The sequence below is a fragment of the Miscanthus floridulus genome, unplaced genomic scaffold (genome assembly GCF_019320115.1).
Source record: "Miscanthus floridulus cultivar M001 unplaced genomic scaffold, ASM1932011v1 fs_342_1, whole genome shotgun sequence".
NCBI lineage: Eukaryota > Viridiplantae > Streptophyta > Magnoliopsida > Poales > Poaceae > Miscanthus > Miscanthus floridulus.
In genome coordinates, this window is record NW_027096617.1 from 33,489 (window position 1) to 58,267 (window position 24,779).

Sequence of the window (24,779 nt, forward strand, 5' to 3'; positions counted from 1 at the left end):
GTTAAAAAGTACTCATAACTTCTAATCATTATTTTGACAGGTTACACATCCAGTAATAAATTCATACTAGAAATATAAAATTATATGAAACATTATGATGGAAACATTCATAATGTAGTTTTTGAAAAAATGCTATGATGTTCGCTATCATCTTATATAAAAAACAGAAATTAAAGCTTAACATAGAAACACTTAGGCATTTTTCGCTTCTCTTATAATTCGTACTTTTCGGCTTCTTTTTTTTCAGCCGAAACAGTATTTTTCTCTCACAACAAATCAGCCGGAATAGTGTTTCAGTTTATTTTTTCAGCGAAGTGAACGGGGCCTTAATATTCCAATTCATTTTGGAATCGAACTCCACATCGTTCTTTTTACACGCTACTCTAACTTTATACAGGGCATGAGAAAGATTGAGTTCGTCATATCTCAATCACGCTACTCTAACACAACGTTCTTTGGAAAATAAAAAAAACACACGGAAGAATCATTTCAATTTTTTTAATATTAAGTATAGATATAGTCATATAGGTAGAAATAGATACATATAAATATAGATATAATATATTAATATATATAGATATAGATAGAGATAGAGATAAACGGTCAAGTAGCTAGGTTTATTAGTTATATGGTCAACAAATTACTGTTGCAACGAATCAATAGTGTTTTTCTCTTATAATATTTCAACATAATCATCAGCATAAGCTAAATTTTAGCGAAACCAAAGGGGCCATAAGCACCCAAAGATACAGCGTTCTAAGCTGCTTTGGTGGAGGTTCAGGCCCATTTTCGATGTCAGCTAAAATCTCTCGCAGAGTTCATACAAACCGTGTTGAATTCATATATCACCATTGAAAAATACTCCGTCCAATGGTGCATGTAACAAAGTTTATCTGATTTCCTTGATGTACTATTGTGCAGTGCAAGAAAAACAGAGAAATATTGTGAGCCACCAATAGTTTTTTCATTGATTAGGGCGCCGTGCTCGGCGGTTTCAGAATTAAAGACTCCCCAGTCTTTTCCCCACGCCCGTTTCTCAAAAAGGGAGGGCATGGCCGCCCCGGCATCGCCGCACTGTTCCCAGTAAAGACGCCCACTCCTTCCCTTCCCTCGACCTCTCCCCTCCGTCTTCCCCCCAGGAGCATCCGTGTCTTTACCTTTTGCTCCACCACGTTGATCCTTGATCCTCGTGCTCCCTTTCTTGATTCTTTCTCCGTAGGATCTCTTGCTAGGAGTAGCCTGCCCCGTGTGCACGCTCGCACGGACATGCTTCTTGCCGCGTCTTGAAAGGGGAGAAAAGTGGAGATGGGTGCTTGCGCTTCGGTTCACAAGGACCCGGAGTACCCCAAGAAGCAATTTCTTGACTCGCCCACAAAGGCGAAGGCAGCCAACGGGAAGGGCGGCGGCGGCGGCGGCGGCGTTGCTCCGGTTGGTGATGGCTTTGGTGACCTCAAGGCCAAGGTCGACGCTGAGCAGCAGCGGGCAGAGTTTAACTCCAAGAGCCCGGATTCTGGTATGCGTGATGGATGTTTGTTTGTTTGTTTGGTCTTTTTCCGAAGTGATGTTTCGATCTTTGTCTTCTTAGAATCAGTTATTACCGTAGTTTATTGAAGATCTTTGGAGGTAAAAAAGAGCAGATGAGCAGTCAGTTCTTTATGTGAAAAGGGTACTTTTGAATTTGTTTATTCATCTATTGGGCTCTTGATTTCAGGATTTGACAGCGAAGTGTGGTGTTATCATTGCATTAACTGCTTCTGGAGATCAGTTAGCTTTGTTGGGGCGGGTGATCTTGAACGGAAAACGATTACTGAAGCTGACTGATTTTGAGTACTGAGTTTTGTTCTTGAAAATCGAACATTTTATAAATGAGGATTCTGTTCTACGCAAAGTGATTGCTCTATTGACTGTAGTAGGCCTTTTACTTCGATGTTTGGTCAAGTTCCTCCGGAATTGGGATGCAGTTTTTTCCCCTGTGAGATTGCTGAATAAATTCTAAATTGAAATAACACATGATCTTTGTTGCCAAAAATCAAAAGCCTACTTCATAGCCTCTTGAATAGCTTAGCTGGAATCGGTGTGCTTTAATGTTTGTTTGTCCAAAAGTCAATTGCTACCTCTTGAATTACCAGCCTACCAAGAAATAAAGATTGTTCAGTGGTTCTTTTTTCCCCCTTCGCTTATTTGATTGATCTCTTGGCTGAAATTCATCAAACATGCATACAAAGATTATTATTTTCATGAATAACTTATGGAACTTAATTTGCAGGTAGCAAGGATGAAGTGTTCTTCGAGTCTCGAGCTTGGTTAGATTCTGACTGCGAGGATGACTTTTACAGCGTGAATGGAGGTAATCGAACCTTTACACATGTTTGTTTACTATAAATGTTTAAAGAAGTTTCAATCTAGTTTTAGAGATAGCTTCTTATATCCTGGTCCTGCATACTGAGATTACTTTGGCACCAGTTTATCGTGCCATTCCCTTTTTTAGGTTCTCCTATTATTATACCAGCAGCATGTGAAATGTGGATTGTTCCACTTGTTACGCGCAAAATGCATGTGCTCTGCTAGGTTCCTTGATGATACAGCTTTTATTTGTCTCTAGAATCTAAGGGACCTAATTTATACTTGATTGCCTATTGAACCAAAAAGTCGATGCCTTTGATTTTGTCTTTGGGCGCTATCATATTCCTCGGTGTCTAACAGTTGTGGACATGGACCCCCACCTTTAGCTTCATAACCTATCCCATGTGTGGTCCTCTATCAATCACTCTAGCTGGCTGGTTTGTATCGTTGCTGGTTCGTATTCCTTGGTTGGCTGGTTCATATCGTTGCTGGTTCGTGAAGAAGTACTGCTGGTTGGTTTGTGTGAGAGAAAAATACTGTTCCGGCTGGAAATTTACGATCGTTTACGACAAGCCACAGCCAAACGAACAGGCTGATGTCCTGGAAACATAACACATTCATTTATGGACTTTGACATTCTAAGGGGAGTTCTGATGCACCCAAGTTTAATAGTTGAACAATTAGATATCTCTATCAACACGTGATTTGCTTCAGTTGCTGCATAATCATAAGTCGTGCTCTTATGCAGATTTCACTCCATCTCGTGGCAGCACACCCATCTATCAGCCCAGAGCGCAGACGGTGATGAGCAACATCTTTCAACCAGACATGCACAGCTCCAAATCACCGGAGCCTTCTCCAACTGGACGTAGGAAGCTAGCTGAGCTCCTGCAGGAGGCAATGCAAGACGGCCCTGAAGAAAGCACTGACGAGGAGCAGCAGTTGCAATCTGTTGCTGCAGATGGGAAGCCGGTGTCTGAATCCACATCCAGCTCCGCTTGCAGCACAGTACTGACGCCGACCGCAGTCGCCAAGAGCCGGAAGCAGAAGGCGTGGTATACCGGACGCTGTTGCCTGCCGAGCTTTGTTCATAGCCTGACCGTAGATGAGAGTGGGAGGGGGCAGAAGATGAGCTCTAGGCCATGTGCTGTTTGACAGTGGGGCTCAAGTGCCCTCCTGCCCTGAGCTGTATTTAGCGCGATATATTACCCGATTGGGACGCTGAAGCTACTGTAAAGAAGGGGAGAGTATTAAGAGTACTATATATATATCTTTAGTAATCAAGTGGATAATATAGCAGTACTCGTTAAATGCTGTGCACACCATGTTATCAAATGCGAGGGCATCGAATTGTCCTTACCTGTGCATATATCTTATCGAATCTTTATGGATATATAAATATATATAACTTTTCAGATGTCAACAGCCAGCTGAGCTAGGGCATGTGGCATGTAGGATACAATACCTTTCTACAGCTCCTACAATGTTATTGGTCTGAGATGTCCTCTTGGCACTTGCTTGATTGACGCCAGACAAATGTGTTAATTGCTCTATTCTATTCCAAGTGGACCTTTTTGTTTCCTCCTAAAAAAATTGAAATATCTTTTTTTATGTGGCAACTGTGTCATGAATCATGCAGCATGCAGGGTTCGTGGTTTTTGTAGCTGATCGAGCTTATGACAAGAACAGGCTAACTGCTAGAATGCGCTGTGATCACCATTTCAGTTCTGTCCCAACTCCCAAACAGTGTTTCAGGGACAACCACAAGGATGGCCAAGAGCCTAAATCCTTTTGTTTCTGAACATGCAAGGCTGACCCGAAGTGGTGCTCGTTAGTGGCTCGGCTCGGCTCGGCTCGACTCATTTGAATTTTTTAACAAGCCAAGCTAGCTGTTTAGCTCAATTAGTTAATGAGCCGGTTCGAGCCAGCTCACGAGCTGCTCGTGAGCCAAAACAAGCCAAAGATAAATAACAAGCCAACAACTTTAATCAGCCCATATATCACTTTGCCTATGACCTAACACATGGATAATAGCATACTTATAGTTTTCTATTGTAGAATTCATATGTATTTTGTTTTATTTCATTTTAAATATACATGCAATGTGTTTGTTGCTGACTTGAGGTTATAATCTCTATGTAATATGCTTGTGCTTTGGCTCGCGAGCCAAACGAATTAGTTCGAGCTCGCTAACGAGCCGAGCTGAGCTAGACATCTAGCTCGTTTGTATAACGAGCCAAGCCCTAACGGGCCAGCTGTCTCGATATCCAGTCCTACTCACACGATGGAGGCAGAACAGTGAATCTTAGCGGTGGCCATGAGCCTTTTGTTTCTGAACATGCAAGCCTGACCGGAAGTGGTGTTAGACAGATTCACATGATGGAGGCAGAACAGTGAATCTTAGCAGTGGCCATGAACCCATCAGATCAAGCATGGCAACGCAGACAACCGAACCAACCAACAAATGCGATTTTTTTTTTTATTATAGCATCCACGGGTATCACAACACAATGACAAAGTGGAATCTGTTCACGTTGGGCCCCATTGGAGATGACCCAGTCAGAGGTTTCAGGTTTCACATGATGCACATGAGTGTTATCGTTTATATCAAGATTGCGTTTCTGTTTTCTAATTGTGAAATCAAGCATCAGTTGAGCAATTATAACACAATGCAGCATTACAAGGTGGAAGGTTCCTTAACAATACAGTATTCAAGGATTACAACTCTGTCTTGGTGCACCTGAAATCATGCCAACCGCCTGTCTGACGAGGAACATGTTGACAGCGTCATGAAGATCACACTGATTCTTTTCATGCTCACAATTTTGCCCTATGCATTGTTTTCCAGCACCCTTGGTCCCCAACAAGATCGACTTCCTAATGTTCGTACAATGGTACATGTAGCTCCAACCGTCGCGATAAATGACTACCTAAGTGTGGTAGACATAAGGAAGGACCGGATTCGTTGCAGGAGTTCTGCCTTCACCGAATCAGGCACTGAGGCTGTTTCACATGCGAAATAAGTTGAGAGCAGTGTAAGAAGGACCAGTACAAAGATGAGCAAATTTTCTCGGCCAGGAAAGTAGAAGTGTAAAACAGAGCGGGAGCTCTCTGCAGCGGGTACGCCCTTTTTTTAATGAGCATTTCATGGGGCAAAAGGAAAAAAAATGAGAAACTTTCAATCATAATATCTCATGGATTGTCTATTTGTTTAGCTCCAGGTTTAGTCATAGTACAAAAGACGAATCATGCAAAGACACATAGTGAATTATTTTTTTGGGCATAGAGTGAAATTTGTGAAAAGAATTCTAGTTGCAATCAGAAAAAGAAATCAAGGGGCAGAAAAGACCACTTACCTCTTCCTTTCGGAGTAATAACATGAATGAGGTCATCTACCGTCACATTATTTCTTCCTTTCTTCCTTGCATAGGCCCTACACAGTACACACAAGGACAAAAGAGAGATGCATCGAAAAAAGAATGATGAGCATTGGGAAAGATACATATTATCCAGTTAAAACCACACCATCTTTATTCTCATCCTATGGAGTGTGTAATGTAGCACAAATTTCAAAATGCTCTAGCGAGGCAACTTGAGGTAGCTACAGTTAAAGTGACAAACTGCAAAATGATCTCCAATGCCTAGGGTTTTGAAGACTTCAGAATTAGATCAAATTTGATTGGATGCGATGAACATTTAGCGCAGAATTTGGACAAAGCAAAAGAACCTGCTTTCAGCTGAATCCTATCAGTAAAAAAAATTTAACGTGCAAGTGCTTAGTGGGTTACTCAGAACCTGTTTTTGCAAACACAGGTTCATTCGGAAAGAATATAATTGCAGGAAAAAGAAAGAGCAAAATTTAAACAAACTGCATATGTTGCACACTTGCATCGGTTGTAATAACTGCAGTAGCCATCTAGTAAAATCATTGCAATTATTTATTTACTAGAAAATTTGAGAGAACCAGCCATAAGTAGTTTCCATGAGAAACCAACTTGAGCTGCATAAGATTTTACAAAATTCCCAATTTATCAGGAAGCAACAGAATCCCTTCAGGTTATCTTCACGAGGAATTGAGAAAACTACTTCTGCTTCAGAATTTAGCTACACATTTGAGCAAGATAGAACAATGGTTTGGGGTTTTGACAGATTAATGTGTGCCTTTCACATACATTCAATTGTAATCATCAAAGGCAGTTGAATTGAGAAGACCATTGAGAAGTTGGGCAAAAGCATCATGCGTTCTCAAGGACTGCAAACAATTCCTACGCTAAAATGCAAATATCAGAACCTTAGGAATGTGAAGCACTTGCTCAGCATCATTGGATGCAAAGGTTAAGATGCATGTGTTTATTACTATGAATCAATAAACGTAATTTGTTAATAGCAAGCATACACTCAGCACGAATAATATTTGAGTTTGATACAAGAGAAGTCAAACCTGCAGAGTGCCTTCATCTCATCCTTCCAGCTGCACTCGACGAGCCGCTCGCGGAGGAGCTCCATTAGCTTCTCCTTCTCCCCACTCTCTACCAACTTCAGAAACCAAAACCCACCTCATTGTTACCGCACCCAAGGAACAACAGCGGCAGTAGCCAATAGAATTAAACCACCAATATGTTTTACTCGCTTCAACTACCTCAAAACCTCTCCCCTCGTACAGCCAAACGCCCAAACCCTAACCAAATCTAACTGAGACTACACACTTGGAGCACCAACCATAAGCTGAAGAACTCTAGCTTGTGGGCACCAAGAACTCTAACCCCGGGCCAGGAGGTGGAAAACACCTACGATCGAGGGTTTCCTCGGTCGATTTCAGCGAGATGGGGAACAGTACTGGTCATTACCTTGATGTTAATGATTTCCCTGAGAGAAGGCTCCTTGTCCCGATCCTCCTCCGCGCTCGGCGTCGGCGGCCGATTAATCGACGCCCTCCTGAAACCGTCGCCCCACAGCATCAAAGTCAGAATTCTTTTTCTCAGATAAAAAAAAGGCCACGAGCAAAATTTTGAGCAAAGCATCAACAGAGCAATTTGGGGGTCAATAACAGACACAGATTGCGCATACGAGCAGCAGCGGATGGGATTGGCTCGCTTACATGCTTCAATTCGGCTGAGATGCGCCCTCCTTCAGCTTCCTCGCTGCTTCTCCGGTTCCTGAGCGTCGTGTTCCTCGGTTTGGTGGTGGAGTGCGTCCTGTCACCTCACGGCTCATGTTGGGACTTGGGAGCCGCCGACTCGAAGACTCCGGATTGCTGGGCCGTATCCCGCCAAATAATACCAGGCCTGGGCCCCCAATGCAGGCTCAGCCCACTGAAAAATATCTGCGCTCCAATATCCAAGAGGAGGAGGAGGGTCTGCCTGCCCCCCGTTTCCCTCTCTTCGTTCACTTCCCGCCTGCCCACCCCCACCGCCGGCGAGCCATGCCTCCCCCGTCGGGTCTGCCTCCCTGGCCGACGCCGTCCACCACGCGCCTGGCGACCCCGACCCCGACGCGGCCTCCTCCTCGCACCACCCACGTCCGCCCGCCGCCTCCACCTTACACTCGCGTCCGCCTTCCTCCGCCTCCGCCTGCTACGACGCCACCACCGCCCCGCCTGGAGCCCGCCACGCCAAAACCAGCGGCCGTATCCACACCCCTGCCTCCTGCAACTGTCTCCGTAGCGTCTTCGTCGTCCACCTGCCTCGATTGCGTCCATTTCGGCAAGTGCGTCTCGCGCTCCGCCGACACCCGCACACAGAGAGAGTTCTCCTGCTTGCGTGTGATCGAACTAATTTTCTGTTCGCCCAATTCGTAGGTGCTCAGGGTGCACGCACGAGTTGGACCTCGACAAGCCGCCGGTGCTTCAGGAGGTGGCGAATTTCTTCAAGGGGCACGGGGTCGGAGATTTCACCTTCAGCAGAGGCAGGCTGGTACGTGTACCCTATCTAATTGTGTAGCTTATAAAAATTCCAGCTGTATCTCGTCCTAGTTCCCTTAAAGTTATATATGCTGTTTGGGCGTTTTGTTATACTCTGTCTCATTTTCGTGGTTAGGTTAGTTGTGAAGTTTGTAGTTTACTAATTACTAAATAGAACCTCTAATTTTGAAGCTAACATCCGTCCAATCTTCCATGCTAATCTATACTATAGTATAAAGAGCGTGCAAGCCGGCAACTTCCGTCCCTCTCACAGATCACTGTTACCGGCACAGCCAACGCGAGATTGTTCTCGTGGCGAACAGTAACGGGTTTTTATGAACAGTAACGGGTTATTACGAACAGTACTCGATCCATTAAGGCACAGTTCGATTTTTTTTTTTTTTACGCACTACAAATTTTTTCTCCCCGCTATTACCCGCGCAACGCGCGGGGTTACCTGCTTGTATTTATATATTATTTGACCAACTAGCTTGCTAAATGTGACAAATGTGTTTTCAGTCCCAATGGCGGTGCCGGGCAAAGTTAGCTGTTCGTGGAACACCAGAGAACCCATTGATTGGTTTATACCAGGAAGGGACGCATGTTGTTATAGATATTCGAGAGTGCAGAGGTTAGCTGACATAATTTATTTTATCATGAATTCAAAGTATTTATGTAAAGAAGTTGTCAAAACTCGTGTCACTTCTGGTACGCTACAATGAATCCTTGTTCCAAATAGGGCCATAGTATGGTAACTGCAATTTATAATCCTTGTTTCTTCTTTCACCTTTTTTCAGCTCACCACCCAAGCATTAATGCTGCTGTTAAGTTGCTAAGGCAAGGTATGTTACTATTGTTGCTTCATGCTTTGCTTCAATGGATGTGCAGAAGTGTTGTCTTCAGTCTGACCAGTGAGGTTTAATATATTGGATTTGCAGGTATAACGGAGCTAAGTATTCAGCCAATTGATGAAGATGCTGGAACTGGTGAACTCAGATATGTTCAGGTAATTGTTAGTTTTCTTAAAATAACACATAACCATTTGAATGGAACTTTATATTTTTCTAGGCCCAGCATGTACACCTGACAGACTCAAGTGTGAATATGAATATTCTAATAGAGAGTGCAGATGCCTATCGTGTGTAGTTCTTCCCTGCTGCAATGGAATTTATTTGTGTTGCCATGTTTTTCAGGCTGTGTTTAGTTGCAGGAATTTGGATTTTGGGGCTACTGTAGCATGTTCGTTTTTATTTGGCAAATAGTGTTCAAACATAGACTAATTAGGCTCAAAACGTTCGTCTCACAATTTCCCACCAAACTGTGCAATTAGTTTTTCTTTTCGTCTACATTTAATGCTCCATGCACAGGCCGCAAACATTCGATGTGACAGGTATTGTAGCAACTAAACAAGGGCTCAGATGGCCGTGACAACATATAACACATCTATTCCAGTTGATAAAAGATACGAGCAAGGTTAGCCTAATTCTTCAACTGCTCATGTGCCGATCCCCATGATCAAAGTGATAGAAAATATCAGTGCCGTGCAGGGAAAATTCAAGTTTCATTGGTTTGGAATTCAAGAGACGAGCGCTCCCAGAACGCAGAGAAGCTGACTTCATTGATAGAAGTAAGTTGTTGAAACTGAGGTTCTGCAACAATGGAGTACTTTTCATATTTCTATTGGAATTTTGTCCCAACACATTCCACTGCTTTGCACGCTGTATCACTAAATCATTGTGAGTATACCTTTTGTGACAGTACTTGTGGAGAAATGTTGGGCCAAAAAGTATTGTTCATCTGATCCATTCTATATGGGCCAATTTTCAGACATCAACCAGCAACGTAAGATATCCATATCATAGTTCTTGTTGATGTAAACCATGTCTATACTTATATTGTTTCTTGTAAAAAAATATACAACTCATTTGGCATTATCATTATGGCTACTGTAGTTGTGGTTTTGTGCAAAGGAACTAAGGAAGACAATAAAACATACTGTGATGCTGAGATTCTGTTTTAGAACCACTGGCATAACGATTACCAGGTTGCAGAAGCTAGGACTTAGGAGTCGATAATCCATATGGACATGTGGTAACCACTGCATGTGTCAGCAGATGAACAGATTCAGGCATTGTTGCCCCACATATAAGCAGCAATGCTGCATCTAGTACTAAATTCCGCTGGAGTAGGTTCATGTCCTTGGGTGAAGGTGCAGTGGAGTGTGGGTGGTGTTGCAGGTGTACCAAGATCACTTTTCTTTGTCATATATAGGATAACTACATTCTACTTCACATGTATGCAAACTGTACTTCCTCCAATCTGAAATACAAGTCCATCTAGGTTTGTCCTAAGAGCATCTCCAGGAGCGTTTCTAAATCTCACCTTCTAAATCACCATTTGGAGAGCCATTTGCATAAAAATCGCTTTCTATATCTTTTCACTCTCCAACAGTTTTTCTATATCTCATGCGCACTCTAGAGAGCCACTCTCATCTTCTATTTTTGGCTAGCGAAAAATCTAGAATATAAGATGGGCTATATTTGGATGACCATTTAGAGAAGTTGTTGGAGGGTAGTTTTTCACCTAAATCTCTATTTCTAGCATTTAGGAAGGATATGGAGAGTCTCTTGGAGATGCTCTAAGTCAAACAGTTTTAACTTTGACTAGCAATCTCTACACAAGATGTACTGTCTTAAATGAAAAGAGTTATATATGATGAAAGTACTTTTCATAATGAATTTAGTAATGCCAAACTTGTGTTGTCAATCTATATAAAAATTTAGATATTGATGATTAAAGTTATAATATTTTGACTTTGGACAAACCTAGATGGACTTATATTTCAGATAGGAGGAAGAATGTATGTGTACGACCATGTTGTTCTTCCTTCTCATTATTACTTTTAACTGTTTGCCTTGGTCAAAGATTAGCTACCAGATCTGCTGAGCAACCAACTCCACACTATCTTGTAAGGAACATGTTTTTATTTCTTTCCTTATAACAATGTGTCATTCTGCAGATAATTTTTGGGCATAAATGGAGACATCTTAAGGGGGAGAGGGACCTGTGGGAGCGTTATGGGGGAGTTGATATTTCTCTGGATCCTTGTAGCTTTGGCCAGGCTAATACTCTGGTATGTGCACTTAAATTGTCCTTACTCATGTACAATTTCACCAAGTATACCGTGCTAAATTTCATGACAAAATCTTCTCGGCAATTCAATTGGCTGCAAGCTACTTGATACCCCCGAGAACTCCATGTGCCACCTGTTTTGTTGCGTGCTTGAGCAAGGATCTCAAATGTGTTTGAAGCTATAGTGTATTAGTGTTTGCTATCTCATGTAAATTTTCTCATAAAGTTTTCTTGCTATCACACTGTGCTTTGTTTTCTTTGCAGTCATTTAACTCTTTGTTGCATAAGCTGAACAAGTATGTACCACGTGGTTCAACAGTTGTTGATTTGTACTCTGGGGCTGGCGTTATTGGCCTATCAGTTGCTGCTTCAAGGAAATGTAGGTGAGCAGATAAATGCATGCTAAGAGGAACATATGTTATTCACATATGCTGGTGAGGACAGATACAATGGATTTGCATACTAAAAGATCTACAACCTGATGCAGTGTCTTAATGCATGCATTAATTCTAAGAGCTTTTGCTTCCATATGGTCTCTTGGTTGAAATCTTTTGACAACATTTGACATGGTGTTATATTATTAGGTGTTATGTGTATTATTAGTTGTAGACTGCAAAGTAAGCAAATACCAGTACTGATATCGTAGGCCTTGCTAAGCCTTTCCCAGACTTGATTTGCAAAAGCCTGCGATGAAAAGGGCAAAGCCCAGAGCCCAAGTCTCGGTCCTGTCCTATGTGATTTGGCCCTAAGCCACCCTATTTTTTGGTTGAGCTGTAAGCACAAAACAAACTAATTTTAGTTTTCCGAAGAAATATTTGTGGGAAAAAAATCTGGTATTTATTAAAAAAAATTATGGACTTCATGCTGATAGATAAGCCTATTGCTAAAGCACCTGTATTTTACTTTTCCTGCACTTTTACTTTCCTTGACTTAGAAGCCTAGTATTATGAATATGCTCAGCATCCACTTTAGTGGTTAGAATATGCTGTAGCAAGTGGAAGTCCCCTTTGCCTATAAAGGGCAAGGGAGTGTTATTGTAAAAAAATAGGCCATTGCATTTCTCTTCAATCCAAGCGGCCAAGGGCCAAGCTGTCCTCTGGTAGTTCCTAAATTTGAATCTGAGATCTATTTTAGACCAACAACTGGTATCGGAGCCTTCAGGTTCTTGAGCGAGCAGAGAGCCATGTCCACCGCCAACCAGATCGCCAGAGCCCGTGCTGCTGCCGGCACCAAGGCCGAAGCAGGAGCCGACGACCGCGCGACGCACCTTGCTGCCGCAGAGGCAGCGGCTGCGGCGGCGGCTAAGACGGCTAGGCAGGCAGCGACTGCGGCCCAGGCCGCGGTGGCTGCAGCCGCAGCGCTGCGTGCTGAGATGGAGCGGGAGGAGCCGGAGCCAACGGGAGGAGAGTCGCGCAGCCCGGACGGGCGCCACCGCCAGTCGCCGTCACCAGAGCGGCGGCGTGGTCGCCGCGGGTGCTCCCCGGTGCTGCAGACGGTCTACTGCGACTCCGGAGCGGGAACGCCATGGCCGATGCTCACCAAGTCGAACTACCACGAGTGGAGCCTGCAGATGAAGGCCAAGCTGCAGGCCCGACGGCTGTGGGAGGCGGTACATGTCGGCGGCGTCAGCTACGACGACGATTGCCGAGCGCTGGAGGCCCTGTGCGCCACCATCCTCACCGAGCTCGGCGCCTCCCTCGCCAACAAGGCCACGACGAAGCTGACGTGGGAATCGATCGCCGTGATGCGCGTCGGCGGAGATCGTGTGCGCCGAGTGACGCTGTAGCGCCTCCGAAGGGAGTGGGAAGGCCTCGCCTTTCAGCCAGGTGAGCAAGTCGAGGACTTTGCCCTTCGCCTGACCAACCTGATGCAGCAGATGGCACGCAACAGCGACATCGACCTCACGGAGGAGCGCGCGGTGAAGAAATTCCTCAGCTGCATGTCGAAGAAGTACGCGTAGATCGTCATGTCGATCAAGACGCTCCTCGACTTCGAGCAGCTCACCGTCGAAGACGTGACCGGGAGGCTCAAGGCGGTGCAGGACCACGAAGAGGGGCCTCACGCTGAGCTGGGCGCTGCCGGAGGCAACCTGCTGTACACGATGGAGCAGTGGCATGCCTTCGAGAAGAACAAGAAGGAGGAAGGATCCTGACCATCCGGTTCCTCCAAGGAGCGTCGCCGGCCATGCGGCGGCAAGGAGCAGGTCGGGCCCCGGGCTCAGCAAGCGCTGATGGCGGCGCCGCCGGCGAGCGCAAGGCGACCGGATGACACCTGCAACAATTGCGGCAGGTCGGGCCACTGGGCCAAGGACTGCCGCCTTCCTCCACGCCGTGGTGGGCAGGCTCACGTCGCGCAAGCAGGGGAGGATGCTGCTGCTCTGTTCCTGGTACACGGGTGCGTCGAGCCGTAGCAAGAAGCAGGGGAGGGGGTGAAAGGTCCAAGCTTTCCCTTTCTGCGTCGCCTGGCTCCGCACATCTCCACCTCGACGAACCGCACACCCACGCCTTCCTCGGCAAAGGCGCCGACGATGACAAGATCGACGGCTGGTACCTCAACACCGGTGCCACGCACCACATGACTGGTCGGCGCGAGTTCTTCTTCGACCTGGACTCCGGCGTGAAGGGCTCCGTCAAGTTCGGTGACGCCTTCGCCGTCGAGATCAAGGGAGTCGGCTCGATCATCTTCAAGGCCAAGATGGGGGAGCACCGTCTCCTCACCGGTGTGTACTATATCCTGGCCTTGAGGAACTCCATCATCAGTGTCGGGCAGCTGGATGAGAACGGCTCGTGGGTGGCGATCGAGGACAGCGTGCTACGCATTTGGGATAGAAGCCACCGCCTTCTCGCCAAGGTGAACCGGGGAAGCAACCGCCTTTACGTGCTTCATGTGCAGGTGGCGCACCCCATTTGCCTTGCCGTGCGCCGGGACGATGAGGCGTGGCGCTGGCATGAGCGTTTCGGGCATCTTCACTTCGAGGCCCTGAAACAGCTCGGCAAGGAGGAGATGGTCCGCGGCATGCCCTGCGTCGACCACGTTGAGCAGCTTTGCGACACCTGTGTGGTGACCAAGCTGAAGCGCCGGTCCTTCCCGCGTCAAGCCTCCTACCGCGCCACCGAGCAGGTCGAGTTGGTGCACGGTGACCTCTGCGGTCCAGTGTCACCGGCCACTCTTGGAGGTCGGCGCTACTTCCTACTGTTCGTCGACGACGCCACCCGCTATATGTGGGCCGTGCTGCTTGATTCCAAGGCGGCAGCTGCAGACGCCATCAAGCGCCATCAGGCAGCTGCGGAGGAGTGCGGCCGCAAGCGCCGCGTGATCCGCACGGACAACGGTGGCGAGTTCACGGCGGCCGAGTCCGCGTCGTACTACGCCGACGAGGGGATTCAGCGCCACTACTCCACGCCCTACTCACCGCAGCAAAACGCCGTGGTCGAGCGCCGCAATTAGACGGTGGTGGCAGCGGCAAGCCCCCTTCTCAAGCAGCGCGGCATGCCGGCGATCTACTGGGGCGAGGCCGTAATGACCGTTGTACACCTGCTCAACCGCTCGCTAACCAGTGCACTCGACGTCAAGACGTCGTATGAGGCCTGTCATGGGTGCAAGCCGGCGGTCAGCTATCTGCGCGTCTTCGGCTGCCTCGCCTTTATCAAGGAGCTGAACCACGTCGGCAAGCTCGACGATGTCGGCTCGCCGGGGGTCTTCATCGGCTACGCAGAGGGGGCTAAGGCCTATCGCGTGCTCGACCCGGCGACACGGTGCATGCGCGTGGCGCGAGACGTCGTGTTCGATGAAGGACGCGGCTGGGCATAGGACAAGGCGGTGGACGACGGGTCGGCAGCCGCGCTTCGAGACTTCACCGTCGAGTACGCGTGGCTGGGCGGTGCTGAGGGAGCACAAGGTGCATCCTTGTCGACGTCTGGGTCTTCATCGCCAGCGCCGACCTCTTCATCAGCTCCGCCGCGTTCGCCATCACTAAATCCGGGGTCGGCAGCCCATCGGCGGTGGTCGGCAGTCCATCGGCAGCAGCTCCGACCTCTCTAGCACCACAGCCGACCACTCCGGCGCACTAGCTGACCCCCTCGGTGTCTTGTACCTCGCCCGCTGCGACACCAGCGCATGCAGGGCAGTCGGGGGTCGAGTACGCGACGCCACTGGAAGATGATAAAGACCGCCTGGACGCCTACTACGACGATGAGCCCCTCTAGTACCGCACGGTGGCAAACATCCTCGGAGAGCAGTCTCCACCGGACCAGTCCGAGAGGCTCTTCGCTCAGCTACATCTGACGCACGCCGGTGAGCCGACCACTTATGCTGAGGCGTAGGGTGATCCGGCATGGCGGGCGGTGATGGAGCAGGAGCTCAAGTCCGTTGAGCAGAACCGCACCTGGAAGCTGGTGCCACTGTCGGACGGCCACCGCCCCATCACCTTGAAGTGAGTGTTCTAGCTCAAGAAGGACGAGCTGGGCGCGATGATCAAGCACAAGGCGCGGCTTCGTCCAGCAGGAGGGGATCGACTACGACGGCGCCTTCGCCCCCGTGGCGTGCATGGAATTAGTCCGTGTCCTCCTCGCGCTGGCGGCTCAAGAGGGGTGGCAAGTCCACCACATGGACGTGAAGTCCGCCTTCCTCAACGACGACCTCAAGGAGGAGGTCTACGTGCGCCAGACACCTGGCTACGCCGTCGCCGGAGAAGAGGGGAAGGTGTACCGCCTGCGCATGACACTCTATGGCCTGTGTTAGGCATCGTGCGCCTGGAACGCGAAGTTCGACGCCACACTCAAGAAGATGGGCTTCAAGCAGAGCGCCCATGAGGCGGCGGTGTACCAGCGGGGCCGGACGCAACGTTACGTCGACGACCTCATCATCACCGGCGCTGAAGAGCAGAAGATGGAGGTGTTCAAGGCACAGATGAAGAAGGCGTTTGACATGAGTGACCTCGGCCTCCTCTGCTTCTACCTCGGCGTTGAAGTGCGCCAGGACACCAGCGGGATCGCCCTCCGACAAACCCACTACGCCAAGCGCATCCTCGAGCTCGGCGGCATGACCGGCTGCAATCCAACCCACACCCCGATGGAGGAGAAGCTCAAGCTGAGTCGGGAGAGCACGATGGAGGAGGTCGATCCCACCCATTACCGGTGGTTGATCGGGAGCTTGCGCTACCTGGTCCATACCCGGCCGGACATTGCGTTCGTCGTCGGGTACATGAGCCGGTTCATGGAGCGGTTGACGATGGAGCATCTGCAGGTCGTCAAGCGAATCCTGCGCTACGTGGCGGGCACCCTCGACTGCGGTCTCCACTACGGAAGGGCCCCCGACACGGCGTGGTTCGTCGGCTACTACGACAGCGACCTCGCCGGCGATGCGGATACCAGCAAGAGCACAACCAGGACGATGTTCTTCCTCCATGATTGCTTGGTCTGCTGGCAGTCCCTCAAGCAGAAGGTGGTGGCCCTCTCAAGCTGTGAAGCGGAGTACATCGCCACCACCACTGCAACAACTCAGGCACTATGGCTGTCAAGGATGCTGGCAGAGCTCCTTGGTAGGAAGGTGGATGTGGTTGAGCTGAAGGTGGACAGCAAGTCTGCTCTAGCTCTGGCCAAGAACCCTGTCTTCCATGAGAGAAGCAAGCACATCCGCATCAAGTACCATTTCATCAGAAATTGCTTGGAGGACAGGAGCATCAAGGCCAGCCACATTGCCACTATTGATCAGCTGGCTGACATTCTCACCAAGTCGCTGGAGAACTCCAAGTTTCAGGAGACGAGGGAGAGGATTGGGCCTCCAGAGCTCGGCACAAGGCTTAGGGGGAGAATTGATAGATAAACTAGTGCTAAAGCACTTATATTTTACTTTTCCTGCACTTTTACTTTTCTTGGCTTCCAAGCCTAGTGTTAGGAATATACTCAGCATCCACTTTAGTGGTTAGAATATGCTGTAGTAAGTAAGAGTCCCCTTTGCCTATAAAGGATAAGGGAGTGTCATTGTAAAAAAAAACAAGCCATTGCATTTCTCTTCAATCCAAGCGGCCAAGGGCTAAGCTATCCTCTGGTAGTTCCCAAATCTGAATCTAAGATCTATTTTGGGGCAACACATGCTGCAGCTTGGTGCTGTCCATATCCAACTGGACATGCCCACTTTCAACATATTATCTTAAGGTTGCATGCTTGTCTATACAGCTATTTTCATGAAAAAAAGTCATTCTACTTTCAGGTCTGTGAAATGTGTTGAGATTAACAAACAGTCAAAGATGTCTTTCGAGACATCAGCAAGCCGACTTCCAGCGAACCTGGGTTGCACCATCACTTGGCACCATACTGACGCTTCAGTTGTAAGCAATCAATTTTGTATTTGTACTGTGGTTATATCTTATATATTTTGGCTTTCACTGGAATATGTAATTCTGTGTCATGGCACCAGGAACCTGTTCACTGGCTTGAAGGGTCTAGTGTCGTTATTGTGGATCCTCCCAGGAAAGGATTGCACCCATCTGTTATCAGCGCTTTACAGAAAGTTGCTTTGTCTGAGCGCAAGGCATACAAGGCTAAAAGGTGTAGCTAATAGTATTATATTGTTTCTGTACTTTCTTGCTTTTATTTCCAGCAATAAGATACAACATCTGTGCTGTTTTTTCCCCTCTCTTGGATTTTGAATTCCTTCTTGTGGTAACCTTACTAATAAGAGATTCATTTTCTGAACTCAGCTCACTTGCAAAGGTTAAGGATGAGAAGAGACCATGGATCTTACGGGCAAGGGAGGCAGCAGTTCATGTTGATAATACAACAACTGAAGAGGGCAGCGAAACGTGGCCTGAAACTCTCATATACATTAGCTGTGGATGGGAAAGTTTTAAGAAGGTACAGAGTGCTTAAGTTTCACTAAGACCCAGAACCTCATTTGTTTATGCAACTTCAAAGCAGCTGCCAATCTTTATCCTTTGGAACTCAGTCATCTGACGGTTCTGATATCTGTAATCATTTCTTGTGCAGGACTGCAAAAGCTTGATATCCAGCAAGGCCTGGCAGTTGGAGAATGCTCATGCTTTTAACTTCTTCCCTGGCACAGATAGGTAACTGTTTCTGCTCCTTGACTAGATTGTACCAAGGCATATTTGACTAGAAAGTACCGAGGCATATTTGACTGCTTCAAATATCATTATACATTTCACCAAGTTTTGGTGTTGCAAGAACAAAAGTTAGCCTTTTCAACTTCAAAAGTACTACCATGAATCCTAATTGGTAGCTGTTTTGGGTCATTACAGACTTGAATTTTCTGTAGTGAAGTCGATGATTCCTTTGTGTTGTACTCTCTGAAGTTTTTGAAAGAACTTTTCTATCGGTTCATACTGAACCTATCTAGTTTATGATGTGTATACTGTCTACTTTGGCCGCACTAAATGAAATTTGCTAACACAGCATTGAAATCCTGGCGATCTTCAAACGGGGATCAGAAGCTGGTCAAAAGAAAAAGAAGAAAGCAAAAAAGAAGAAGGCCAAGTAGATTAACAAAGGCTGAACCAGCTGTAACTGAAGGCTGGAAGTGGCACAGGTGCTCACCTAGTGGATTTTGCAGATCTTCAATGCTGATCCAGAAGTACAGAATGAGTGCTCATTGCTGCTCTGAGGAATTTTACACCCACCACAAACCAATCAAGTGAACAATATATGACTAGCACATGGTAACTTGACACAAGGTAATTACAGAAACTTTCTCAGCTAGACTCAAAGTTTTGCCTGAACAGGAAATTCTATATTGGATCAGCAACTTCCATTCTGTAGTATGAAATAAAAATAAACAGAAAAGCGGCATACTTCAATAGTCAGATGACTCTTCTGATATGTTGCAACCTTTTATTCTGATGAATCTTCAACTTTCCATCTGCTATTTCCACTCACTAAAAATGTAGCCGGCCAAAAGGGCCAGCTTAGAATGAAAGGGCCTTTTTTGCATGCAGGTTATCTTGAGGGTGCCTGTCTACAAGATGCACTATGTCAGCACTCAGCACCTCCCAAGCCCCCTTGCAGACAACTCCAGGTAGAAATAGTCAGTCAGCGAGGTCGTAAATATGTTATTTCTAGGTTGGTGATAGGGCGTTTACACGAATTCTGCAGTCCCTTTGATGTGATTTGTGCTTTACGTCATGTACTCACGTTTCACTGTACATTCTTCTGAGACAACTATACAAGAGCAATGTTCTGACACATCTCTTTGATGGAGAAATCTGAGCTGCCCTGATCGGTTAGAAAGGAGTGGGGGTAATGTTTCCATGAGAAGTGAATATTTTAGATCTTATTAATATGCTTGATCAAATATTCTTGGAGAAAGTTTATGGTTGATATCTTGCTTCAGGAAAACCCAAGATACAAAATGAGAAGAAATCACTGAGTGTATTTGCTTGTATCTCACGTTCAGGCTCAATAACATACAAAAGCGAGAGGTAAAGGAAGGTGATGGGGGTGAAGAAGAGAGAGAGGGGGAAAACGTTTAGCTCTGATTTGGGATAGCCTAAGGACTTAGGGAGTGTGCTGGTGCAGTGGAGGGCACTGGAGTGATGAGGGAAGCATCATAGATTAAAGGATTTGTTGTAGTGAATGGCAAAGGTTGGCAATTTTTAGAAATTAGAATAGATCCAATGGCTATTTGTGATGATGGATAGAACTTAGAATCCGCCAGATTAAAGGCTGGAGATGTTTCTAATTATTATGAGAAATTCTAGAATTTATCTTTTTCTTAGCGTGTCTTGTGAAAATTAACATGGAGGGAAGATCTCTAATCAGTGTATAACTATATATAAGATAGAAACCCACCGTAGAGTATTTTAGCTAGTTCACAGTTCACTACCACAATATTTTCTAAGGCTAATCTGAATAAGTACTGTCACCAAACTGACACAAGGAAAAAAAAACTTCCAGGACAGCACGCATAGTTGTTCGTACAACCAACTGCAGAGTCTAGACTATTACAATGTACACAAGTAGGAAGTAGCTTTAAATAGAATTCAAACCTTTTTTTTTTTTTGCGTAATACAAACCATGTTTTCTGAGTCAACACCTTGCTGCATCTACATATATTGTTAACACTGGATTTTGGTCGATTCTGGAAGATGACAGGTAGACCCGCATGCGGGAAGAAGGGTGTTCGGCAAACAAAACAAGCGGTCGGCTAAATGATTGTGCGGTCGGTTACCCCAGAAGGCGGTAACTCCATTCGGGAAAAACAGAAGATGGCAGGCAAGACCGATCGGAAAGATGAAAGTTGTAATAATAAAGGAATCTAGAAGTTTAGGGTAAGGAATCGTAAGTTTCCAAGTTTGTTTAAAGGTTCCTTTGTAAATCGTAGTCCTCTAGGACTCATGTTTTGTCTAGGGTATAAATATTGACCCTCGACCATTGTAATAGAGGTTCACAACCAAATCAATACAACCGGCCCCGTGCCAACTTTCGAGTCCTTTTGTCGTGTCGTCGAGTTCTTCGAGAGGAGTCATCGATCCGTCGACCTCCGTAAGTTCCGACAACCTTGTTATCATGTTTAGTATCATGCGGTGGATTTAGACGTGATGCAAGTAGTCTTGTTTGTTTTCAATGGTCGTGCGGCGGATCTTTGCTTGACAATCAAGAAGTCTTTGCTTATGCTTTGTTTATGAGTAGATACCGTGCGGCAGGCGTTTGCTTAATATGCTTAGTGAAAGCGAGATAGTTATCGGCTCTATATTAGATATGGCAAATCTAAATAGATTCATTAAGTTATCCAGTGTTGCATGTTTTGAACCTTTTATATATTTGTAACACACTTCTGCCCAATCTAGATTGATATTGTTCGGCTCTTTCTCTCTCTCTTATGGTTTTATTCGTGCTTCAACGACCATTGCTTTTTCATACTACCTTTGCAGATAGATAACACGCTCATAATGGCTGAATTATTTTAATCTAGATTGTCACATGTTGTGGGTTCATGCATGTTAATCACGTTTAAGCTTTAACGAAACCAGGTGTCGTGCGGCAGATGCAGGTTTTGGATTAGTTTTAATCGTTTTTTATTTGCACGTTCCTTCTTCATGGACCCCAATTCGGCTGGACTGCCGAGCTTGGTTATGCATTAACTCATAATTAATTTTCACTTGTTCAAACATGTCTTCCCATGCACATGCATTCGGCAACTAGGTCTTTACGTGCATTCATCTTACGGTTAGCTGAATGGTTTATGAACTTGTTGGCAGACAGCTCTCTATAGCTGTATGTCGTTGTAAGTGGCTTCAGGGCCGTATATGTGGAACTGTCTGGTATTACCCGACATGTTCCGGTTTGACATTTAATTGTTTTATCCCTTGTTAGTTTTCAGGTCAAACTGACTGGCACGCTTCCGGATCACGAAACACCCGGGAACCCGTTTGAAGCCACGCTTTCCGGCTTGCTGTGTGTGAGGCACAGTGCGTCACATTTTGTGTCAACACACTTTTTGGCACGCCCGGTGGGACCATCTGTTAGTTCAAGATGGCATCTGAGATCAACAATGATCATGTTCTGGATGTAAGCATGGCAGAATTGCCAGATAATTACAAGGATTTAGTGCTTCAAGCATGTGAGCAATACCAACGGAAGTGTTTGATGTCTTTTTCCAAAAACAAGAGCAATAAAGTGTTTCAAAAGCAGTCAATGCCAAGGGTTCTTCTTCCGCATCAAACTGATTACACTGAAGAGGAGGATGCTCAGAAGATGGCAGCCCTGGTCTATAAAGCCATGGGAGAAACCATGACAAACCATCACACAGCTTTTCTGAATACCTTTCGGGCAATCATGATCAGTACTTTTGGTCCAATGGTTGATAAATACTTCGAAGAAAATGTTGGACCACTCAGTGGGCCGACGCTTTTCAATGTTCCAAAGCATCAAGAGAAGCCTGTTGGAAAAGAAGTAGCGTCGCCTTCAAATATAGGTGGATTGACTCACACTGAAAAGCAATCACATCCCACCTATGGCCAGGTGACATTTGGTACCACAGGAGAAGTGCCACCTTCAGCTTATAGAGTTTCTCCAGCATCAAACAGATTGCAGAAGAATATGTATGGAGATGGGTATCAAGAATTTACTGATTACAGTGCTATCAATGCTGTGCCAAATCCAGGGTATAGAAGTGTTTCAGGGTTGCCTTCTGGAGTGCAAGTACAAGGAAATCAGGATCCAGGCATTGATGTTTTGATGCACAGGATGGCTGATATGATGCAAAATCAGTTCGGTTTGAAGCCAAAGAATCAATCCTATTCATACAAGTCTCCTTATCCAGAATGGTACAACAGAGTAGCGTTACCTCCAAGGGTGAAGCCTCCAACAGATTTAACCAAGTTTTCTGGTCAAGATGATACTAGTACCATAGAGCACGTCAGTCGGTACTTAATGCAGCTTGGAGAAGCTGCTTCAGATGAAGCTTGGAGGATTCGATATTTTCCTTTGTCTCTTACAGGACCAGCTTTCACATGGTTCACGTCTCTACCAGCTCATTCCATTGGTACATGGGCAGAACTAGAACAGAAGTTTCATTCATATTTCTATACGGGTACTAATGAGAAGAAGTTGGTTGATCTCATGAGTCTGAGGATGAGAACAAATGAGACACCATTGGAATATCTTCGCAGATTTAGGGAGACCAAGAATATGTGTTATTCTTTAAATTTACCAGATGATCAACTACCTGGAATAGCTATAGCAGGAATGTTGCCGAATATCAGGGAGAAGTTGTTCGGTTTAGAGTTTGATGATCTTGGCCAACTTGCACAGCGTTTAGCAGCTATGAGTAATCAAGCCCAAGGATTCAGGAGAGATAATCGCTTTCAGAAGAACAATGCCACTAATGAGGTGTATCAAGGTTTTCTGGATGAAGCGACTGAGTATATTGATGAAGATGAGATAGCTGCAGCTGAGTTAAATTGGGCAAAGGAACCCACTCAAGTTAGTCAACGCTGGTTGAAACAACAAAAGGGAACCTATGATTTTGATGTTACTAAGGCAGACAGACTTTTTGCATTGTTGATAAAGGAAGGACGCATCAAGTTGCCAGAAGGACATCCTATGCTACGTCCTGAAGGAGTGAAAGATAAAAAGTATTGTGGCTTCCATAACACTAATTCTCACTCTATCAATGATTGCCGAGTGTTCAGAATACGAATCCAGAAAGCTATCCAAGAGGGACATTTGAGGTTTGATGGCAAGATGAAAATCGATGATCAGCCTTTTCCACAAAATATGATTTCTTTCTCTGTGAATATGGTCTCTGCCAATGATCTCAAAGGTAAAGGCAAGGTGAAGGTGTTGACTTCTGATAGAGCAAAGGAGAGTGGTGCTGTTGACCCGGATCGGCAAGTCACCAGTAGAGAGCTGCAGCAACGAGTTCGGTTTCAGAATAGCCGAACCGAGAAAGGTCAAACTTCTAAACCCAGAGTTACATCACGTATTTTGCTAAACAAGTGGCAGAGAGAACAAGAAAAGGAATACTGTAAGAAGCAATGGTTTATGGAAGAGTGCCGGAGGTATGAGGAAGAGGTATACCGAAGGGAGCAAGAAGAATACATGACAGAACAGGAGCAGTCTCATTGGGGTTGTTCGTTCTTTAGACATTGTTGGAATGAAGGCTTGAGGTTGCCTGCAAGAAATAATTGTCCGGAGTGTAGTGCTCAGTACTCCGAATATAGGCAATCTCGAGTCAACCGCCGTACCGTCTATGAAAGACTTGGAACGAAGGTTCCTGAAGATGATCGGCGCCTAAAAATAGATGATTTTAAGAATCAGCAAAGGAAAAGATTTGCAGGTCAGGGTTGGATACATGATAGGGTGCATGATGAAGAAGCTGATTCCTATAGATACGTATGGCAAAAAGAACAGTGGTGTCCTCCAGGCCTGAAGAAAAGTCAGAAAAGAAGAGTTCAACGGTTGAGGAATAGGGAGTTGGAACAGGAAGTTACTGAGACAAAGCAAATATGGCGTCCTAAGAAGAAGCCTGATGGATGTGGTCATTCGGCTGATGCTTTCATGGCTTTTTTCCTCCCATCAGAGTTTATAGCTCCCGAAAGCCAAGATGTCCAAGAAGAGGTGTACTCTGATTTTGATGAAAGTGAATGTCAGGATTTGATGGCTCAGCTTGTATTAACGCAGCAGGCTGTTTTTGACAAACCAATCAAGAATCGTCATTTGAGACCACTCTATTTAAAAGGATATGTCAATGGCAAGCCTTTGACCAAGATGTTTGTTGATGGAGGGGCTGCTATCAATATCATGCCTTATACTACCTTCAGAAAGCTTGGGATGACTAATGAAGAATTGTTGAAAACTGACATGGTGCTTAGGGACTTTGCTGGCAATCCTTCCGATACCCGAGGTGCTATCCATGTCGAGCTGACTATTGGATCAAAAACTCTGAT

At 45.9% G+C, this 24,779-nt stretch overlaps 3 protein-coding genes across 4 annotated transcripts; 2 read left to right on the plus strand and 1 right to left on the minus strand.

Annotated features, from left to right (window-relative positions):
• Positions 1-1,021: 1,021 nt before the first annotated feature.
• Positions 1,022-3,766, plus strand: LOC136531406 (uncharacterized protein At3g27210-like). The gene is made up of 3 exons (XM_066524069.1): positions 1,022-1,513; positions 2,267-2,347; positions 3,092-3,766. The coding sequence occupies exons 1-3, from the start codon at positions 1,306-1,308 to the stop codon at positions 3,496-3,498; spliced, it is 696 nt and encodes a 231-aa protein (XP_066380166.1). The 5' UTR covers positions 1,022-1,305; the 3' UTR covers positions 3,499-3,766.
• Positions 3,767-4,938: 1,172 nt separating this feature from the next.
• LOC136531407 (transcription and mRNA export factor ENY2-like) lies at positions 4,939-7,587 on the minus strand. The gene is made up of 5 exons (XM_066524070.1): positions 7,442-7,587; positions 7,191-7,278; positions 6,785-6,879; positions 5,700-5,776; positions 4,939-5,346 (listed from the first exon to the last, which is right to left on the minus strand). Coding segments are annotated over exons 1-5 (339 nt in total). The 5' UTR covers positions 7,444-7,587; the 3' UTR covers positions 4,939-5,269.
• A 126-nt stretch (positions 7,588-7,713) lies between these two features.
• Positions 7,714-20,059, plus strand: LOC136531411 (uncharacterized). 2 transcript variants are annotated; one of them, XR_010778023.1, is made up of 16 exons: positions 7,714-8,049; positions 8,141-8,255; positions 8,762-8,873; positions 9,040-9,084; positions 9,181-9,248; positions 9,661-9,715; positions 9,790-9,869; positions 10,001-10,084; positions 11,262-11,375; positions 11,639-11,757; positions 17,585-17,702; positions 17,792-17,922; positions 18,075-18,228; positions 18,361-18,440; positions 18,787-19,064; positions 19,326-20,059. XR_010778023.1 is itself a non-coding variant. In XM_066524073.1 (15 exons), exons 1-15 carry the CDS (start codon positions 7,766-7,768, stop codon positions 18,869-18,871), a joined length of 1,644 nt encoding a protein of 547 aa, XP_066380170.1. In that variant the 5' UTR covers positions 7,714-7,765; the 3' UTR covers positions 18,872-20,049. The 2 variants fall into 2 exon arrangements, 1 of the variants encoding a protein (XP_066380170.1); XM_066524073.1 differs by having other exon boundaries at positions 18,787-20,049.
• Positions 20,060-24,779: the final 4,720 nt, after the last annotated feature.